Source organism: Aotus nancymaae, unplaced genomic scaffold (assembly GCF_030222135.1).
Source record: "Aotus nancymaae isolate 86718 unplaced genomic scaffold, 86718_ANA_hifiasm-v0.15.2.pri h1tg000022l_1, whole genome shotgun sequence".
NCBI lineage: Eukaryota > Metazoa > Chordata > Mammalia > Primates > Aotidae > Aotus > Aotus nancymaae.
In genome coordinates, this window is record NW_026988435.1 from 19,993,364 (window position 1) to 20,015,965 (window position 22,602).

The 22,602-nt window shown below is 37.6% G+C and overlaps 1 protein-coding gene across 3 annotated transcripts in view; it reads right to left on the minus strand.

The window, feature by feature from the left end:
* Positions 1-12,086: 12,086 nt before the first annotated feature.
* NRIP1 (nuclear receptor interacting protein 1) overlaps positions 12,087-22,602 on the minus strand; it is a 104,148-nt gene continuing 93,632 nt past the window's right edge. For all 3 annotated transcript variants that reach the window (XM_064380044.1, XM_012444756.3, XM_064380045.1), the window contains one exon: positions 12,087-19,367. In XM_064380044.1, coding sequence (XP_064236114.1) covers positions 15,564-19,040 — 3,477 coding nt within the window. In that variant the 5' untranslated portion in view covers positions 19,041-19,367 and the 3' untranslated portion in view covers positions 12,087-15,563. The remainder of the gene's footprint in view (positions 19,368-22,602) is intronic.

Sequence of the window (22,602 nt, forward strand, 5' to 3'; positions counted from 1 at the left end):
ATCAGTCACACGGGGCCAAAATCAAGATGTCTGTGGGGCTACATTCCTTCCAGACGCTCTCAGAGAGAATCTGCTCCCTGCTCTACCAGCTTCTAGTGGCTGCCAAAACATCTTGGCTTGTGGCCCCATCACTCCAGTCTCTGCCTCTGTGGTCACATTGCTTTTTTCTCTACTGTCTGTGTCAAGTTTCCCTGCAGGAGACTTGTAATTGCATTTCGTACCTGTCTGAATAATCCATGGTAATCTTCCTATCTGAAAATCTTAACTTTAATCATATCTACAAACTATATTTTACCATCTAAGGTAACAGTCAATGGTTCCAGGTATTAAGAAATGGATATTCATTAAAGGAATATTCAGCCTACTGCTGGTGGTGAGGGCATCATCTTAATAAAACAAATTTCCTCAGGGGTGCAAGCAATCCAAGGAAAATAAAAGATAAGAAGTACAAGCTGTGATAGAAAAAACTGCATCAATAAAAATTTCATGCTGACCATGTAATTCAGAAATCAATGCAAAAGTAAGTTCCTGACTCTGGAAAATGATTGTGTTTCAAAATGTCACGAGTCAGTTGTTTAAAGTTGGGATCTAACATCACTTTTCTATAGAAACAATAATGCTTAAGACAATTTTGATTCTAGTGAGCTACTAAAGCTAATTAAACGTAAGTGAGGTATAGAAATAATTTACTTTTGTCTTCTAAGAATTTAATCTATGGAAATAATCAGAATGCAAAAACTCAAAATGTGTTGCGAAGATGTTTTTAGCCACATTATGTACCATAGCATAAAAAAAGATAGAAGGGAGAACTTAAATATGCAACAACATAGAAAGGTTTATGCAAATTGTAGAATATCCACATGATGGAATGTTATGCAACCATATTAAGTTGATGTAAAATTGTTAAAGACATGAGAAAATGTGCATACAACATTGAAGTGAAATATTGACAATATTTTTTGCTCGTGAATCTGTAATTTGGACAGAGCTCAGTAGGGACAGCTTTTCTCTACTCCATTTGGCATCAACTGCAGCAGCTTAGAGGCTGGAATCATCTGAGGCTCACTCACTCATACGTCCAGCAAATGCTGCTGCTGGTCCGAACACCTACACGTAGACTCTCAGTGTGACCTCACTTTCCTCACGACACAGTGGCTGGTTTCCAAGAATCTTGTCCCACGAATGAAAGCCAGACAGAAGCCATATCACCTTTCATGACCTGATCATTAAAGCCAGGCAATGCCACATTTGTCACCTTCCATTCACCAAGGCAGTCCCAAGGCCTGGCCAGTTATATAGATGGAGGTAAAATATGACTCCGCCTCTTATACAGAGGCAAGGTTCTGACACTAGAAACATTGTCTGGTCATATTTGGAAAATAGAGTCTGTCTCACAAGGACACAAGCTATATACAAAATGTAATCCTGATAATGTTAGATGCAGATCCATAGTTACTAGCACATTAGAAGGAAGTAGTAGTAGTATTTTATGTAAATAGAAATAACTAATATTCTTTCTATCTTGGTGGTAGAACTATAGGTCATTTTTATTCTCCATGTGGTTTTTTTTGAATGCATCATAAATTTCAGGATCAAATCCATTTGCTGTGAGTGAAAATATAAACAGACTTCTTAGAACAGAGAGTATGTGAACAGTACTTAATACAGCACCCTTATATATAATATATCATGTAATCCCAGCAATCATCTGGTGGGCAAGGGGCACAAAACTCGTTTTCAGGCCAAGAATCTGAGACTCAGACAAGCTTATTGCTAGTTTGTGGTAGACCTGGATCTTGAATTCCAAGCTTTTGACTCCAAAGTCTTGTTTCCTGGTGTATTCTTGTTCCGTGGCTTCTCCTTTAAATGGGTTGGAAATTACAGGTAACGTGTGTCATCCTCCAGGGGAGACTCTCTCTGCCATCTTCACGCTCTTCATTGTCATACTTATAAAAGATCCCTCTTCCCTCTCCATTGCAGTTTTTTTGTACTAGAGGTAGGTCTTGGGAAGAGGGAGAATGAAAAACCTGGAGAAGCTTCTGAAAGGATTCAGGTAAAAGAGGGGGAAAGGAAGAAGTCTGAGACGGGGGCTTGGGAGAATTCTCTGGCAGTGACAGACATAGCAGGAGTATAGGGGCAATTTTGGCTCCTGTTGAGTGTGGGGCTCAAATAGCACGGCGAGGGATTGAAGCATGCCCTGATCCTTGACCGCAGTGATGCTGAGACGAGATAGATAAGAAAAAAGAAAGCAGTGTCAACTTTCCAAAGGACAGCAGTTTCCATAAGGAAGAGGAGAAGTTTCACAGGATAGAGTAGTAAAAGGGTGATTGTTCAGTTCTAGGAGCTGTTCATAAATAAAGGATTTTCATAATGTGAGTGCTGGTAAATCAGAAATTGCCACTAACTCTTGAAAAAAAAAAGACTGTTTAGCTTAAGAATTCGATGGAAATGAAATGAATTGAAACAACCCCAAATTTTCTTTTGAGTTGAAATTTGCTTTACAGCATATTTAGGTTTAAATGGAATATCTCATTTTATAAAAGGAAAAACTTTAATCAAATAGAGAAGCTGAAATAATAAAATCAGTAACTGTGTATGGGTATACAGTTATCTGATACTACAAGCAAGCATTCTTCTGTTATACTGAGCCTAGATGAAAGAATTCATCTTCATTCATTTTGAATACTACATAGTCAGCTGCACCAAACACCATCAATCCCTTATTAGACCTCTCCTTCAGGCTGCTATCTTTCTTACAGTAGGCAGATAGAGCTTATTTTATAAACTAAGCCTTTTTGTTTGGATTGGTAAATATTGTTTGAGCCCTTAAGCCCTTAATTTTAGCTTCTAGACTATTGTCCATAGTCTGAAGAGGGAAAGCAAACATTAAGATATAATCAAATTTAATTTAGTGATCAAAAGATCAGTGTTCTATGCTCCAGAAAAATCAAGTATTAAAAGAAGACATTTACCAAATGCTCAACATTTCTGATTCTTCTTCTCCTAGGTCTACTATATAATTACATTTCTCATCCCCTTGAAATTGAACAGGCTGATGCTTTGATTACTGTAATGCAAGGAGACGTGTTTGGTCCTCTAACAGTCAGTGCTCCATTGACTACATTTTTTCCCCTCCGCCATGATAACCAGTGACATTTACAGATAGTGGAGGCTTCATCACCCTCGACACCAGAGAGAGGATGAGGTGAAACAGAGTTCCCTGCCACTCAAGATGGGCAGGTATCAAAAATATTAAATAAACCTTGTGGTTCTCCATCATGGAGAGTTTCTACTTGCGTGATACTGCCACATAACTTAGTCTTTCACTGGATTCATACATCCAGTGAAACTGATGGGCTTGGAGTTGATGGTCAAGCGTGTCTTGAGCATTGGAGAGGTAGGAAATTTAAATTACTAGAAGGTAAGCTTCCAGCCTCTGAAAATATATCAACAACAAGTGAAGGAAAACTTAACTCTACACAAAACCCTAAACACGAATAGCAGCATCGTTCGTAACTGTCAAATTTTTGAAACAACCAAGGCATCTTTTAAAAAGTGAAAGTACAATCAAACTATGGTACATCCCGTGCAATGGAATATTATTCAGTGATGAAAAGAAGTGAGATATCAAGCAACAAAAAGGAAGAAACCTTAAACGCACATTACTAAATGAAGGTGTCACTCTGGAAAGGCTACATACTGTATGATTTCAACTATGTGACAGGATTGGAAAGGCAAAACTGGTGACAGTAATCAGCAGTTGTCAAGGGCTTATCATAGAGATGAGAGTGGGGTGGGTGGATAGCAGGGGAGTTTTAGGGCAGTGAAACTGTTCTATATGAAGCTATAATGGTGGGTACGTGTCATTATGCATTTGTCAAAACCCAATAGAATATATAATACAAAGAGTGAACCCCAATGTAAACAATGGATATTAATTAATAACAAGGTAACAGTATTGGTCCATCCGTTGTAGTAAGTATATCACACTAATCAAGATCTTTATTTAAGGGAAACCGGGAGAGCTGGAAGAGGGGATATATCGAAAGTCTTTGCAATTTCCGTTTAGTTTTTCTGTAAACCTCAAACTGCTCAAAAATTCAGCTGAAAAGGCCAATAAAGGATATTTTAACTTAACAAAATACCACAAAGCTGTTTACATTATTACAAAGTCAATAGGTAAGTGGTAGCGAGTTGTTGAATTGAGGGTTAGTCTTGTGGGTTTAATTGTGGAATACTCAATGGACACAAATGGTCATACATTTGGATATTATCCAGAAGAGGACAAGAAAAAAAATGAACTTCTTGGAGAGAAGAGCCTAAAAGATTTAGGTAAACTGTGATTAATAAAAGGGAGAAGGAACAGTCTTGAAAAGTAATTGCAAGCGATTTTGTCCTCCTGGCCAGATATGTACCATCCTATGAACAGAAATAATACTGCATCAAAACATTGCTTAAGCAAGTTACGCTGAAGGAATGTTACTTCCAGTGTACATTTATTTAGTAATCAGAAAAAGATAAGTAGGAGAGATTCACTTTTGTAATGGCAAAGTGGACTTTTCAAAACCCCTCACGGTGCAAAGGGGGTTGGAAGTGTGTGAGGAGCTCTGCAAATGCCCACTCTAGTGCAGCAATTTAACTGGTAAAAATTATTGAAAGAAGGAAGGAAGGAAGGAGGAAAGGAAGGAAGGAAGGAAAGAAGGAAGGAAGGAAGGAAGGGAGAGAAAGAGAAAGAAAAAAGAAAGAAAGAAAAAGAAAGAAAGAAAGAAAGAGAAAGAAAGAAAGAAAGAAAGAAAAAACCAGACTGGGCATGGTGGCTCACGCCTGTAATCCCAACACTTCGGGAAGCCAAGGGTGGCAGACTGCTTGAGGCCAGGAGTTCAAGACCAGCCTGGCTATCATGGCAAAACCCCATCTCTACTAAAATACAAAAATTATACTGGTGGTGGTGCAGCCTGTAATCCCAGCTACTTGGGAGGCTGAGGCATGAGAATTGCTTAAACCTGGGAGACGGAGGCTGCAGTGAGCTAAGATCACGACACTGCACTGCAGCCTAGGCAACAGAGTTAGACTCTGTCTCCAAAAAAAGAAATAAAACAAAACCCTCTGTTTTCCTAAGGCAATATGACAAATGAAGAAACAGTAATCAAGAAAATTTCTTAAATCTTGGTAAGAAAAATGAGAGTCCCTGGCACTAGAGATATGGCCTGCTCCTACTCCCTCTCACAATTTAATGTGATGAAGCTCCACTAAAGCTGGGTGTGGCCAGGGAGATGAGGTTCTCACTCCTCAGCCTCTAGCTAAGGGTGACAGTATCTCCTCGGGATTGGCAGGAATTTCTCATCCCTGTGAACCTCCGTGTTACAGAGGCTAAATTCCAGGCAAATTTCTTTGAAAATCAGGGGCTCTCTTCCTCTACCCACCCCTGCCTTCTCTTGCCTCCACTCTAGGTATGGAGGCCAAGAATACTTGGGTGTCATTACCTTAACCCCTTCTCACTCAGAGGGTAGAGGTTCCCCACTGGGAAAACAAGCTGGAAAGACCACAGGCAACTGTCCCTACCCAGCTCCCTGCTTCCAAAGATGTGTGTCATTTTGAGAGAAGCAGACGACTATCTCTGTCCCCAGCTCCCAAGCAGTGGCTCAGAAATTTTGCACAGGGGATGCAGCAGGCCTTAAGAACAAAAGAACATATATATTTTTTCTAATTGCTAAGGCCATTTGGGTGCGTAAGTATGCTGCTTTGATGGTATATGTTAGGTTGCTGTTTGGTTTGGCGGGGGGAGGGGGGTGTTAGAGAATGTGGTTGATAAGGGCTCTTATCTCTCTCTAGTCCATAGTTTCATATCCCAATTCTACCTGTCTAAAACTTTACCCAAGGAGGAAAAGATGCTGGGAAAAAATACTGATTTTAAATATGCAGACTCACAAGAAACTTCTTATCTTCCATGAGAGTAAAAAGTATGATTATCCTCTATATAGTTAGGTTAGAAGTCTTCTTGGTTTGTTCAAGCTAGAAAGGAGCTTATAGGAAGAGAACAGCTTGAAGATCCCCCTTTCCTTAGCAAAGCTAGGGACATTGTACTTTGAACTTCTCTGTCCTCCTGCTGAACACATCCAGCTGTCTCCATGGTCCTTCTAAGTCCACAGATACCCACTTGAAAAGTGCTCCCTTTATTTGAGAAATACAGACTTTGAAGTAGGGCCTCATATTGGATAGAGATCATAATGGGTCCTCTTTCTCAGTCTTTCTTGGCAAGGGAAGAGGGACTATTCCATCCCCACCATAAACAGGTCTCCTCATCCTGAATATGTTCTATATTTACATTGTTCAGAGCCATCTGGAATGATCTAGAATATAACAAGAGTGATTTCAAACCAGATCCTACTTTCTCTTTTTGGGGTGGGGTAGGAATAAGAAATGAGGTTTTTGAGGGGGCAGATAAAATGCAATAGTTAAAAAAAATAAAATGTTGATTACATTAATTTCTGGTATCTGAATAAAAGGAAATCATAATGATCAGCACAGCTCCACAGATACAAAAGAGATAAGCCTCTGCTTTCATATCAATTTAATATACCTGTATAATACACCTGCTGAATCACTGAAAACTTGGTGGTTTTCCAAGCCTTCTAATGATGGAAACTCATGCTATGTGCCAAGTTGATATGTGACTCCTGTTTCCTGCATTTCCACACCTCTGGGGACGCGGATTTCCTTGGGGATCTGAAATAGCCTAATGCTAACTCCAGCTTCTATGCTGGTGAGGGTCTTATCATCAAGGAATTAGTTGTACCATACTCAGCAGGAGAGTATATTCTCTGCTATCATTGATTCTGGATAGTTAGCTTGCTATCACTTGGAGGAAGTTTGGTTCAGTAGGTAGTTAGGTTTTTACTGGCAAAATCTGCACAGTTCCCATTCTCCTTTCAAGAACCAGTTTTTCTTATCAGGACTTTCCCAGTAGAGATCATATTTCTGCAGGAGATTTGAGAAGGCAGAAGGGAGAATATCTGACCTGGCCCAGATACACCATGAGCCCTAGGCTAGAGGTGGCTAAGGAGGCTGGGACTTGCCTCAGGGGAGTGGTTGCATCCCTACCTTATACATTACTTAGTTTCCTTCCAGACAGGCAGGAGAGCCTATCATTTTTTATTTGAAACCACCTTTCATTCATTCTCTCATTTGGCATACATTTATTGAGTAACTGCTATGTATCAAGACATGTACCAGGTGGCTCACATCTGTAATTCTAGCATTTTGGGAAGCCGAGGTGGGCAGATCATTTGAGGTCAGAGCTGGGCATGGTGGCGCATGCTTGTAATCCCAGCTACTGGGGAGGCTGAGGCAGGAGAAGTGCTTGAACTCAGGAGGTGGAGGTTGCAGTGAGCCGAGATCGCACCACTGCACTCCAGCCTGGAGGACAAAGCAAGACTGTCTCCAAAAAAAAAAAAAAAAAAAGAAAAGAAAAGAAAAGAAAAGTAAAGAAAAAGAAAAAAGATATGTACTAGGCACTCACTGAATGTAAGATTAAGAAGATATACTTTCTTGCCTTTAGAAGGAATACAAAGTTACATATGTTGTTAACCATTGTAGTAAGTGCAATAAGCCTTTGGCATTGCAAAGGGCTGAGAAACATACTCTGTCCTCAATAGTGAATTAGGGAGGGAGGGCTTCTTTGAGGAAGTAAATGTGTTAGGTTGTAGAGGTGAATAGGCATTTACTAGGTTCAGAATGAGCAAAGGAAGGAGGTATTTTAGGCAGAGAATGTTACGTGACTAAACACACTAATGCCAAGAAAGCAGGAGCACTCAGGAAATAGTGAGTTCTTACTGGGGAATGTTTGAACATGGAGCGATTGCTGACGATGCGCAGAATGGTGTTAGAGGGTAGGAGAACGTGTCGAAAAGGTGAAAATGCAGGCAGAGCCAGAAGTCAAAGGAGCTTGGAGGACACAGAATTAACCCCATGAACTCACACTGGACACCAGTAGTTACGTCACTTTTGTTTGGCTAACACACGGATTTTTCTTTTTTAAAAAATATTTGAATTAGAATAGCTTTAGCTCCTCCATTTAAGGTAGATCCACCCCTTCCTAAGCTATTCCACCAAGAGCCTTACGTACTTTACCAGTCCCCCAGGCCCCTATAGATATGTGTGTGCAATTTCATAAGCAATAAAGTCACCAGAGGATTTTAAGCAGATTTAACAGAAGATTTGTATTTCAGAATGATTGCTCTAGTAATGGTGGTTATTACAACTGGGGAGGGGAGGCAGGCAGGCTAAGCAGAGCTAGAATAACTGAGGCGAGGCATCAGAAAACTCTGAGTTAAGACAAAAGTTATCAGTTGTAAGCTACGTATTAGGAAAGTCTACAAAATAATAGTGGCTACCATAAGAAGAGTCCGCTGGGAACCAACACTTTTAGAAATAAGCACATTCCTACAAAGGTATAGAAGAACAAATTGGGGAGAATGACTGTATACTGAATTCAAGATTGGGGCATGTTGAAGTTTAGATATTAATAGATTGACAAGCTGGATATCCATGAATGGTAGGAAACAGAAGACAACTAGACAATTAGAAGAAACTTGGAAAAAAGTATGGGGTGTTCGTAGATATAGGGATGGCTGTTTCTGCTGAAGATGTAATGAAAGAAGAGACAGTTGTAAGGTGGAACATGGACAGTTATGGGAAAAGGAATCTGTTATGAGACCAGATCAAATTAGCATTAAGAAGAGAACTAGGAGACACTGGGTTTTGAAAACCAAAGAGGAAAATGGGTCAATGGTTTGCCCAGGCCAGAAATGCAAGTAGTAGGAGTTGCCGTTTCTGACTTGGGCCTTCCTGTTTTCTGAGTGATCTTTGATTGTTACATTCTTGGTATATATCATCCATAGTAGTCAAAGTAGACTGGAACTTCACCCTTAGGCATCTCAGTGTCCCCAGAACACGCATTTCCAGAGTGAACCACAAGCAGGAAATCTCCCCTTCGGAGGGCTATCTATTCTTTGGCAGGTAAACCTGACTTTAGTAGTAAGGGCACAAAATTCTCTGGGATGCAAGCAATTCCAAAGGGATCTAAAAGCCCATCCCTGCTGCTCACTTTGGAAAGATTATCATGATTATCTTCATTAGCAGAGAACTATGAAAAATGAGATAGATTTGATTATGGAGTTGAAGGTGTGGGTAAGAGCAGGTGATCATGCTTGAACCCATGAAGCCCTAAATTAATCTACCCTCTGGTCAGACTACCCCGAGCTCAGGCATGTGTTAAGTCCCCATTTTTTACTCCACTTAGGAGATAAAAATCTCTTTGTGGATGTTGTTGGGGGTGGGGAATGGAAGAAATTTTTTCCCCCCACATTTGTCAACTGCCCTTAGAAAAGCAGGAAGAGAGCTAAGAGCCCTATGGATAAAAGCCCAGATTTTGATGGACATAGGGAAAGGCCACTGCAACTTTAAAGAAACACTTTCTATGTTGAAGTGGGATCAGGGATGTAAAAGTAGGTGGCAAACCCAAAGACATGGCCTTGTGAGAAGAAGTATTTATTTGCCATAGGAAAACAATTAGGGAAAAGGGAGGGAAAGGCCTTCACTAGAGATGTAAAGTTTATTGATCAGTGTGTGTTACGGCATTTACCCCACTGGTTTTATTTCTGTACTTTACTCTCTCCCACAGACTGGATTGAGCCCTTGTTTTTATCCACATTAGGGTATCAGCACTCTAAATGCTTTTTTAATGGATAATTTTACCCCCAAAAGAAATGTAATTAAAAGGAGAAAGCCATGATTTAGAAGTTGGGGAAGTGGCTAAGCTTTGCATTACAACTATGGCTTTTGAAAGTGATTACAAAATTATGAAGGAGAGAGAAACAGGATCTCTCCCAGTGTTCTCAAAAGTTTTACCTAAGCATCTCTATATATTCAAAGATGCTACTGTGAATAAAACAAGAACATAACAAAACTCGCAAGACACGGGCAGAGAGGCAAAAGGGCAACACACAATGCAAAATGTAACGAGGCTAGCTGGTACATCTAACGTGGTGCTAAAAGTCTTTTAAGGTCTTGAAGCCTGCTTGTGGAAAGATTAGCTATTAATGTTTGCCAGAGGCAACCCTTCGGCCTTTAGAGAAAATTGTAGTTTTCCAATTATAAGAAAATTACCCATGGTTCTATCCTTGGATTATTATATCAATTACCTAAGGGACAATACACTCTAAGACAATGTACTGTACCTGCACTGTGCCTCTACCGTGTGGCATTATTCACGTAGCTTTCCAAAAATGAGGGCTATGACAACTGTAAAATGTTAGGTCATTTCTTTTCCCGATGTGATCTCAGAGGTGAATGTTTATCAGCTAAAGTGAGGAAAACGAATATTCCAAAAGGACTGCAGCTTTTCTTAAGGTTTGGAACACATACCCATTAAGTTGTTTGGTAAAGGCAATAGAGGGAGAACAGAAGGTTGTCTGGGACTTCGTGTCAACACGAAGGCTGTAAGAAGATTTTTGAGTGTCTCAAAATTCTCTTCTGACTGCAAAGGTATACTATTTCAAAATTTGGTTTATTGATTAAAAGGTTTATATACTTTTAGACACTTATAAGAAGACATCAAAAGTGCAGTAGCACCTCCCCAGAACTGGAATTTATGGGACTTTATATCCTATTATTCTGCTTCCAACTCAAGTACATAAATTTTGTTCTTTAGAGTGGGAGTTTTCAACTTATTTATGAAGACAGAATCCGAAAAATGTTGTAAATATTGTTGTACCAATCACTTATAGAGCTTTGGGAGTATTAAATGAATGCTAAATGATGCCAATAGCTTCCTCTACCAACCCTTATAAGGTGAGGTAGTATTAGATACAAGCTTTATGGAATAAACAAAAAAAATTACCAGTATGCTTAACAATGATCAATTATTAATTTCCTGTAGTCAAAAAGGTCATAGTTTAGTGATACTAGTGGTAGGAAAATAAATTTCAAAATCACTTTTGTTGTTGATTTTCCACACTAACAAGCTTGAAACAGAACCTTACATAGTATGAGGGATTTTAATTGGAATTGATTTTTAAAGCGCCTCCATATTAAAGTCGCGGACACTATTTTATAATCGAGAATAGCTAACTGGTGCTTCTCTTCATAAAAATCTCTCCTGGACAATTCACCACTTGATGCACTTGTTATGCTTTTGCACCATATAAATAAATGAAGCAGACATGGTTGTGCATGTCTCATTCTGATGTCAGCATCTATACAAATAGCAAGATGCAATTTTTTAGCACTTTAATAATGAAGAACAGCAGGAAGTATTCCTATTACTTGAACATTTTTAGATATTTATAAACTTTTAATGAGAAGCTGCATGGATTACAATAGACCTATTTGGGTCCCAGGAAACATAACTCCTCTTTGGGAAAATGTCTTTCTCATAAATTACCATTATTTGTAAAAATAAAAATTCCTAAGCCATAAATTTACAAGGACACAAAGGAATTTTTTTTCTTGGACTCCACTGGTCCAATACTTATTATGTATGTATGTTGCTTACCAATTACTCATTACCTATACATATATAGCATATATTTAAATCCAATTAATCATTACCTATAGATATATAGTATATATTTCAATATGTACACACATGTACATACATACACATTCATTTTTGGAAAAGCATTAAACTCCTTTCTTTCATTTTAAATACAACACCCATCAAAAACTGATAAAAGCCTTCTGATAAAGTCTTATCTTAAAACAAAGTGTGTATGTATATACGTATAGTCAACATTAAATTTGAATATTACACAAATTATATTCTAGTTTAAAAATTTACATTAATCAACTAGTTACACACTGAATCATGGGAGAGAGGCATGTCATTTTGAGTTATTCCTTAATTATTCTTTTTTTAGTGCACTAACTTGCTAGCCACCTTCTTTTTTGTCCCCTTTATTTTTCTGAGAAGGGCAAAATACCCTTGAACATCACTGTTGTATTCATAGCAATGGGTTTTATGTTTATGGAAAACCTAAAAACCAGAGAAAGCCCACAAAATAACAGTCATTTCAAACCAGAGACAATGCATTTTTTTCCTCATTTATTCAAATTCACTGCAGGAAGTAAACACTAAAAGATTAAAAAACGAAACAAAAAAATTCACACTGCAGTATGTACAGTTTCATGACATCACATGAAGAAATTAAATTTCTAATAAAAATGACAAATTATATGACTGAGCAGATCGCATCAAACTTGGTTGTGTAAACACCAGAATTCTTACTATGAATGGTAATGTGCCTGTATTCCAGTATTGCTAATACCAGGATACTCTTGGAATAATGTTTGCAATGGGATTAAAAAATTCATGAAAGTAGTTGCGTGAATTCTTTATGTTTAAAAGTGGTTGACTTGATTTAAAAAAATTGTTTAAGACCCTTGGATTCAAAGCACATTCTTTCACAAAGCTTAAACCACAGACATCATGTCCAGAAATGGAATACTGTCATGTTGGGATGAACATCTGATCTGATTTGTTAAGACATTTTGCCAAATGCACAGATGCACAGGGTCCCCCATGCACTTTTCATGCAGCAGGTAATCACAACTTAAATAAAAGGTTTATTCTATACATTTGTCCAGACTTGCAACTGTATACATACATGCACAACTTTTAAACCTGTCTGATTATATTTACACTTATACATGGAATATACAGGAACCAAAGAGATTAAAAGGCTTTTCTGTTGCATTAGAACAATACAAAATATGTATTTTTCATTAAGGAAATCACTATTTACATCACCTTTAAAAACTGATTTTAACATCTTCATGTAACAAGTCAATATATATATATACATATTTTATATATATATAAAATATATACTCTCACCAGTTTACTCTTCTGTAAGATGCAGCAGAGAATAAACAGGTAATGAATGCTACCTTACTGATGTCAATGAGAGCTGTAGTACCCTTTCACAAATGACTTTATTAGAAGAAATTGTCTAGATATCTAAAATAGTCCTTGAAAATGTGTATATGTGCATCCTTATATCTACATATGCATAAACAAAGTGAATCTGTGGATGTATGCCCTTTCTCACTGTTCTTTAAATCACCCTAAATTCAAATTGGGGACATTCTCTAGTAAACCAGAACAGCATTCTTTGTGGTCATATTTACTTAAGTATTACATATTCTCATTTCTTTAATTGTTAACAACAATGAAAACAACCAACCAACCAACCAAAAAAACAAAACAAAATCCACAAAAAGAAAAAATAGCAACGCTGGCCCTTGATGGTCTTTTCTCTGACCTAAATTTCACTCTCTTGTAAAAAGGCCATTTTCCCCTACCCAAGGGAGAATACCAACATATTTTTCTGACATACCTCTAAGGCTCCAGACTTTTCACAATGATCAAGAAAAATGACTTGCCTAAAAGCTTATTTATATAGTGTTGACAGTAAGATTGTCACAATATGGACATGGAGTAGAATATATTCAACTGGCCAGTGAAATTTTATGTCCGCGTAAGCCTATGCCTCCTTCACTTCTCCATGATGTTGCATAATACCCACTCATATTACTGTATATTTCCAGTAGCTATTTACAAATCATTCTGAGGAAAAATAACCATTTAGGGTTTTAGATCATAATAGGAAATCACACCCAATTTTAATATAAAAATCTTAGAAACCGCTTCAAGTAGAACAATTTTAAATCAATTTCCTTCTAACTAATAGTGATTATAGAATAATTTTTGAGAGGTCATTTGCTAACCTGTTTCACAATTAAAAATAAAATATCTGGTGAATGAATTGTGAATTGTACAAACTGAACATAAAAAGAGACTTGTTTCGAACTTGAAACCCCATGTGGCTTCAATAATACATTAAGTTCTTCTAAGACAGTATCGACATTTATTTTTCATTACTATTTTAAAATAATACGTCCAATGGAGTGATCGTGTACAATTCTGTCATGAATATGTGCCCTTTGTACTTTTTGTTTAGTCAGTCTGAGTTTAGTGCCTTTCTTGGGTTTGAACTAAATGTTGTAACCTTTGTTAGCACTGTTCTTAGGACGATGTTTTAATAAAGGTTAAGGATGTATTCAAGAGAAGTTTCCAAACCATCCTGGAATCACCTGAGTTTGGTAAGTGGCCCTGTTTTTCCATCCCTAAGGCTAACTAAGTAGATGTTACTCATTAGAACACATAAATAATCACAGATTTTCCTGAGATGTTGAGCCAGATATGAAAGTTGTCCCCTCCACCCAATTTTTTTGTCATAAAAAGTGTTCTGAACCCGATTTCCAAAGACATAACGGTAATATATGAACTACAATATTGCAAATTTTGAGCTGATGTGTGACTGTACTGGGGAAAATAGAGGCATCAGATAGTTTTTTGTTTTTGTTTTACAGTCTCATGTTCTGAGGAAAGTCATCAGTCAAAGTTCTCAAACATCAAGGTGCAGAAGAAACACCTAGGGAGCGTGTTAAGATGCAGATGGAAGATTCCAGGTCCACTTAGCAGAGATTCTTGTTCTGTAGATCTGAGATGCTGCCTATGAATCTGCATTTTAAAACAAGTGCTCCAGATGGTTCTAATGCAAGTGGTCTGAGTTCAGCTTTAAGGAATCCTGGTCATAAGACTTGCAGGTACCACTGGAATGGTGAGAATTAACTTTTACAAGAGATGGTGAAAACTGTCCAAAGAAAAGCCATTTTGCTTCTGTTAAAAACAATTTCTTAAATATTGAACTATTCAGGAAACCATCTAGAGATAAATGTTAACTTTTCTAATTCTGTAAAAGGAGGAGTTTTAGTAAAGTAGTTAAAATACAAAAAATGGAAATCTGCCTTTTTTAAAGGATCTATCAAACTTCCCTCAATTGTAATCAATTTTTACTAAGTAGTACAAGGTTTAAAGAAATATATATTGAAAACGACCAGGGTGGGACAGATACATTGGGAACCAAAAAACCTCTTCCAAGAGTTAAAAATAAACTTTTTTTTTTTTTTAGCAAAAGTGAAAAATGTAAGCATATATTTTTCTAATTTACTTTTGAATTGGATAATAAGCTGTGAATCAGCACTAGGTTTTTTTTTATTGGATAATTATCCTTTAAAGACTTGTTTAACAGTTTGGACTTTAAAAAATGTGTTATGTAGGCTGACTTCTGAAAAGCAAAATAAAGTACCCTAATAAAGGCAGCGAAATGCATTAATTCACTATGAATGGAATTTTACATTTTAATTTATGCCTATTATTTATGTTTATAAAAGAATTTCATTCATAGGCTACTCACAGTTGTTACCTGATGCATACAGAAGTGTTAAACAACCAATTGCTAGTTCAGTAGTTTCCTCATGACATCTAATGTTAAGCAAAAGTTAGTATGCATATTTAAACATCACCAGTAACCAATACTTCTCAAAATGAAAAAGTTTCAATTATACCATGCTTTTCTCAAATCATGCTCTTATTTATACAGATCTCAAGTTCATACTCATTAGTTTAAAAAGATCCAAAACTGGATGGCAGGTACATTTTATTCTGATTCTTTTTTTATTGTTAGCACGTTTCCCAGAAGTCCATAAACTTCTCCATTCGCGCTGTGTGGGCGAGAAGCATTATTTCCCATATGGCTATTGTAAGGGCTTCTTAAATTAAAGAAAGAAGCTTTCGTTTCTGCAGTAGGAAGTAACTCTTCTTTGATTGTGACCTGTGAGACACTTTCAGCAGATGAAGGCTCCCTCCAAATGTCCTTGTCTTGTGTTTCTCGACTGGTAACAGAATTGCCTCCTTTCTGGAGCATATAATATAGTATTGGGTTGGTTTTGGTCAGTCTTGGAGAATCTTTTTCATACTCATTCTTCTCCACATCAGTGATAACCCACTTAATGGGTCCTTTCTCACTGGGCATGGAACACCCATTCAAAAGCCCAGATTCTGGTCTAGACCCTGCACAGCCCAAGTGCTCAGGGAAAGTAGGACTCACAGGAGTTCTTACTACTCCTGGGTATGAAAATGTCCTGTTATCCATGCAACTGTTGGGCTGAGTGGAACTGTACATCAGTCCATTTAAAGAAGAAATGCTAAATTCAGGTTTGCTGTTGGTCACATTATTTTTGTGTCCTTTCTTTTTACTGTCAGTGGCAGAGTTACTTCTGTGCGGGGACAGATCTCGCACACAGTTTTCCGAGAGAAGCAGCTGTTTCAGAACATTGAAGCTTTTGCTCTCTCTGGCCCAACTCCTTTGATCACTTTCGCTGGCTGAGCTGTGACCAGCAGGATATTTAAATTCAAGATCATTTCTGCTCAATTTCAGCTCTTCCTGGTTAAGCAAGGACCCATACAGTACTTCTGGGGCACTGTGATTGTTTGCAGCGTCAACAATGTTGTTTTTCATCTTTTTAAATGGATTTTCTAATGGCTCAGTATAAAGCTTCCTTTTCTTAGGGACCATGCAAAGATTCTTTGATTCTAGAAGTGCCATTTCATTATTTCTGTGACTCTTGTCTGAATCATCTTCTAGGTAACTATCTTGATTTTGTCTTAGCAATCGACTTAACAGACCATTCTTTGAGAAAGAAAAATCCTGAGGTGAAACAGGCTCCGATTTAAAGTCCTCGGACACTGGTAAGGCAGGTGCGCTTCTTTGCAAAGCAGGAGCCATACCCAAGAATGGCACACTCTTAGTATCATGGCTCAAGTGCACATTTGTATGAGGAATTTGTAAGTCATCACAAGGCTCAGACTTTATTTTCACCATCAATATTTGTTCACTTAAAGCTCTCTCTGAGTGTTCCTGAGTACTTTCATCTCTTAAGGGAGTTTTCTCTTTCTTTTCACTTTTACCTTTGTTGGGGTTTCCCAGGAGCAACTGGAGGACAGTACGTCTTTCAAGCAGGTTTTCTATTTCAGAACCAGAAAGTCCTGGTTCTGGAACTGTTGGTTGACTACTAAATGCTTTATTTTCTTCAACCACATTTGTTTTACTTGAGAGCAAAGGGCTATTTAATCTATCAACCATACCCATTGGTTTATCTGTGTTTACAGTTAACAGCTGTTTGCTAGATCTCTGCTCTTCCACTGACACGGAAGACTGCATTCCACATTGTGCTAAATTCTGTAACAGCTTACTGGCACTAAAAGTTGCAGAGTTTTGTGCACCTTCACTATGGGCTGGTTTCTCTCCTGGCGGTTCTTTGCTTTTTGTAAGGTCCATTGAGTGGTTAGATGCAGTATTTGTTAGCTTTTCAGACTGAGTACTGCAGGCATATGGTGGGGAATTCCATTTGATAACCAGAGAGTGTTGAGAGAGATTGATGGGAGACTCTGCTTTGGCTGATGTAAGTAATGGTGGAGTGCTCACTGGAGTAGTCCGATTTGTACTGGGGCTTTCTATCACAGAAGTCCTTGAATAATTTTGTGTATTGAACTTGGTCACATCATTGTGTACTCCCTGAGGGCTGGCGTTTTTTTCTACATTTTCTTCATTCTTATGGCCAAGTAGCAATTGAAGAAGTGTTACTTTCTGGTGTGAGTTTAGCTTAGAATTCTTTGAGGTATCTTGATCTTCTTTGATATCTACATCTGGGACTTTTGGATCCCAAGTGTTCAGCAAGGATTGAGTAAAGTTATCCAAAGAAACAGGTTGGTCAGATTCTGATTTTTCAACTCGGTGTTTGCAAGACAAATCTATGGGAACGCAGTTGGAATAAGAACTTTCATCACCACTGCTGTCATCTGTAAAACTAGGATTGTTATCTGAATATTCATCAATAGTTGTAGGCGTACTACTTTCCTCAAAAATGCTTCCTCTCTCACTGTGACTGTGTCCATTCATTGGCTTAGGTACAGTCTGGCTTTTAAGAAGATGTAAAAGCAAACTATTGTTAGGAGCTTGTTTTACGTTGTTTCTTTCTAGTGAGTTCTTATAACCTGCATTTTTAGGGGAAGAAGGAATGATACCCATTGGATTTTGAAATGTTGCAGCATTACTTTTGCTAGCCATCAGTTTGCTTGATGATGTTCTTGCCTGACCATTAAGATGGCTTGACATTCCTTTTGAGAGCTGGAAACTGCCAACATCCTTCTGGCCATTTTCTTGCAATCTGGCCATAGCAGCAAGTCTTTCACTTGCTGCTTGATTTGCATTTTGAGTTTTTAAAGCATGTTCTCGAGAATACTGCTGCAAATGGGCTTCACTTGAAAGAAGTAATGCCAGTTGGCTACAAGCAACACTAGGTTTAGGTGAGGTGGCAGGACTAGCCCTTTTTTCCACCATGCTTGCAACAGCCTGTAATCTTGCAGCACATGACAATGGTTCACTCATGACCTTTGTTCCACTTTGTCCAACATGATGAGGAGACTCTGCAAACCTGTCTCTGATGAGGTTTTTAGTCACATCAGGAAGATTTGTGTCAGGCTTTTGATCTTTAACTTTACTTTTCTTCAACAAAGTTTTTAAGTGACTTGATGCAACACCATAGCACCTTAAATCCTTCTCCACTTTTAAAGAATCATGACTGAGGGCATATCCTTGCTCCTTGAGGCTCTGCCTAATTTGTTGTGACAGAGCAACAGTCTGCAGCCTAGAGCTGAATGACTGAAGCAAAGAGGCCAGTAATGTGCTATCCTGTTTGCCTTTAGGCACATTGTCAACCATGCCAGCCAGCAAAGCTTCCTTCTTTACGTTTAAATTTACGATAGAATCAGACAGCCTCTTCCGCTTTGCTGCATTCCAGTCCTCGGAAGACTGCAACAGTCTGGCTTTTTTGAGATGCAGCATGCCAGATCCCTGATATGTATGTGTATTGAGAACTGGACAATTACTTTGACAGGTGGGAAATGCACTGCCAGAAATGTTAAAGTTCTGATCCTCTTCATTATGCCCAGCAGACTTTTTGTCGACGGCAGTACCTGATCCCCCTGCTGCCTGATGCATTAGTAATCCTTCTAGGTAAGTTAAAACAATAGAATCCTGGTGCACATCAGAGCCAAGCTCTTCTCCATGAGTCATGTTCAATAGAAGTGTTCACAAGGGCTTGGTTTCTATTCACTTTGAAGAATGGTTTTCTGCGGTGAGATGTAACTTTAATAACTGAGTATCAGTTTATCACCTTCCATAGCACTGAGAGAGAGACATACTCTTACATTCTGATGAGGATTTCTTCTGGCAATGACAAGATAAATGCAGTCTGACCACAGAGCTGATGAACTTCTAAGTAAGAAGGAGGAGAATTCCTTAAAACATACGTCTGTAGCAGTAAGCAGATATAATCCTTAGTGAATATATTCTTTTTCCTTCTTCATCTTTTATTCCCCATTAAATGCAAATATCAGTGTTCTAAAAAAAAATAAAAATAAGAATAGTTAAGGAGGTGCAGAACTAGAATCATGTTATGATACCTACAAGCAAAATAATATAGCATTTGTAAGTGTATATATATCATTATAGTCACTTTGGTAATTTGTTTTATTGCCATTCTAGTCAAATGAAAATCTCTACTAGAAATCCTGTGGGTTAATCCATACTATTAAAATGATCAAATCATTTAGGGAAGAGAGCATACTTTAATGTTATATAAACGTCTTCCAAAGCCCACCAAGTCTCTGAATTTTCATAAGCACCTTTCTGCAAAGTAATGTGAATGGTAAGTCTCCTTTACAGCTTTATAGCTCTATAGGGAAGCTAGAAGTTGCTTCCTTACATTACTGGGCACTTAGGAAGAAACAAAAGTAGATGTGCAGAAAAAGGAAAGAGATGCAGATTCCGATGAGTCTGATGTGGGGTTGAGGCCAACAGAACAGATTCACTTCTGACATCATCCCCCAAACACCAGACATCCCGTAAGTAATTTTTAGAATTTCTGTTTTCAAAAAAAATCAAAGTACTAACAAGTTGAAGATTATTTTGTGAGCCTGTTCAAAGTGTGACAATCTTAATCGTATTCATAAACATTAAAATACAGTCATAAACTTGCCTACCCATAGTTTTTACCATGACTTATTAAAGACGGAGGAGAATGATTCTTTAGATGCTCTTTAGATGCTTGTTCAGGGCTATCAAGGGTTTCATATAGTTTGTTATTTAATCCTTACTCATGTGCTCTATGGAAAAGTCTTAAAGTCAGGTCCATTCCTTACAGATACAGAAGACAGGGAGGACATAAAATGGAAAATGCCAAAGACTTTTTGGTCACAGTTTGAAAAATATTCCAATGATATTATCTAAGAAGATACCAAACAATTCCCTATCACTAACACATATACAACAGAAGAAGCAAGAACTCATTACATTTCCAAAAACTTGATAGAGAAAATTGACCTAAGGAAGGGGGCCATTACACCTTTGGAAGAAAAGCTGGAATAAATTTCATGAAGATTGTTTTTCAAGATGCCAGAACATTTTGTTCTGGTTATTAGATCTCTTCTACCAACAAATACCTTGGTCCCTATGGAATTGAAAAGATAAATTCTAATTTAAAGACTACCCTGTAGCTTTTTGGGTAAAATGCTTACCTCTAAGTCAAACTTTAGGAAACAATTATCTGGTTGCATCAAATTGTTAAATTGATTGAAACGATAAAAACAATACCCAAAGAAAAAGCTATAGAAAGGAGGCAGCAACAATTAAATAAATTTCAATTGTATAAAGTTTATAATGAGAAGAGAGTTTCTTGAGATCCCAATGCCACTATTTTAAAAAGATTTGCCATAATGTACTTAAGATGGACATTTTAAGAGGCTTATAATGATATGGAAATGAAATGATGATGATAACTGCCACCCAATATCCATTCTCCCATTTTCCTTTACTAATAAAACCCTGACTTGTTTTTCAGAGAGTAGGGAGGTAATACAGCTAAACACTACTTTTTTTTCCCCCATAGGTATATATCTTACAATTGATGGCATGTTGCTTAATCAGAGGCTTATTTTTCTTAGTAGTATAAAACATGAGTACATTTTACAACTGATAACATCTTGGAGTTGAGGAAACAAATTTTCTAATTCTCTTAAAAAACTGTTAATATGGCCAGGCAGGGTGGCTCACACCTGTAATCCCAGCACTTTGGGAGGCTGAGGAGGTTGAATCACCTGAGGTCAGGAGTTCAAGACCAGCCTGACCAATATGGTGAAACCCCGTCTCTACTAAAAATACAAAAATTAGCCAGGCATGGTGGTGCATGCCTGCAGTCCCAGCTACTCAGGAGGCTGAGTCAGGAGAACTGCTTGAACCCAGCAGGCAGAAGTTGCTGTGAGTTTATATCACGCCACTGCACCCCAGCCTGGTTAACAGAGTGACATTCCATCCCCACCCCCCCAAAAAAACTGTTAATATACAATTAATTCTCAACTAGTGAAGACATTTAACAACCATTTAATGGGATATGCAAATCCACTGTATTTCTCTCCATACCACTGTCAACCTTTTTGTTCTTGAGTGAACTCAAGAAAGTAAAAATCATATCAGTCATTTGAAAACTGGTTTGTAAAATATACTTCATTGAAGTATATTTACTTCATTGTAAATAGCCTTAAAACATACTTCATTGAAGCATAAGAATGAAATAAGTAGCATCTTTAAGTTCATATTAACTCCTGTTATTTCTATTCTGCTTTTTACTGTGCATAATGTAAGTTGCAAAGTATTATTCATTGCTTTAAAAATATTAAATTTACACATTTCTGAATTTACAAAGCAGATCTGGAAGTTGATTTAAAAAGGAATTACCACAGTTTCTTTGTAGAGGGGCTCTGACACTATATTTTACCATTTATTTACCTATCTACCATTTATTTCCTATCTTAGCAGAGAAAGTAGATGATAGATATTAAGAATAATCATCTTTTTTTTAATTTGGTTACTTTTTTTTTGTACTTTAGGTTCTCGGGTACATGTGCAGACCATGCAGGATTGTTGCATAGGTACATACATGGCAAGATAGTTTGCTGCTTCCATCCCCCCGTCACCTATATATGGCATTTCTCCCCATGTTAACCCTCTCCAACCTTCTCAAGAATAATCATCTTTTAATAATCATTTCTTTTTTTGGCAATCAGCTTTCTCAGGTTGAAAATAATAATTTCTTAAATATGAAAACAATTAACTTCAATAACAAAAAAATAACATATACAAAAAGTTTTATTAAGCTCCTTGGGTCTGAGGACTGTGCTAATGATAATTAGTACAGTGCAACACAGTCAATATATACCTGAATCTTGGGATACATTCAAGTTATTAAACTACCAAATTCCCAGTAGGAAGGAAGGGATTTTGACATTCAAATGCACATATTCTCTCACTGTCCAAAACTACAGGTAGTTGAGAAACCAAAATAATTCAAATCACAAATTTGAAATCACACACTGTAAGCTCATCACTTAATGAAATGACGAGGTAAAGGTCATTCTGAATATTCAATTGTTTATTTCATTAAATCAATACAACAAATTCTTACCAAACTCCCAATCTGCTTTGAGACCTGCCTTAGGACTGGTGAATTATGTTCATTTTAAAAGGGGGATGTGATAGGCAACATCTAGAGAACCAGGCAAGGTGAACACCCACTTCTAAG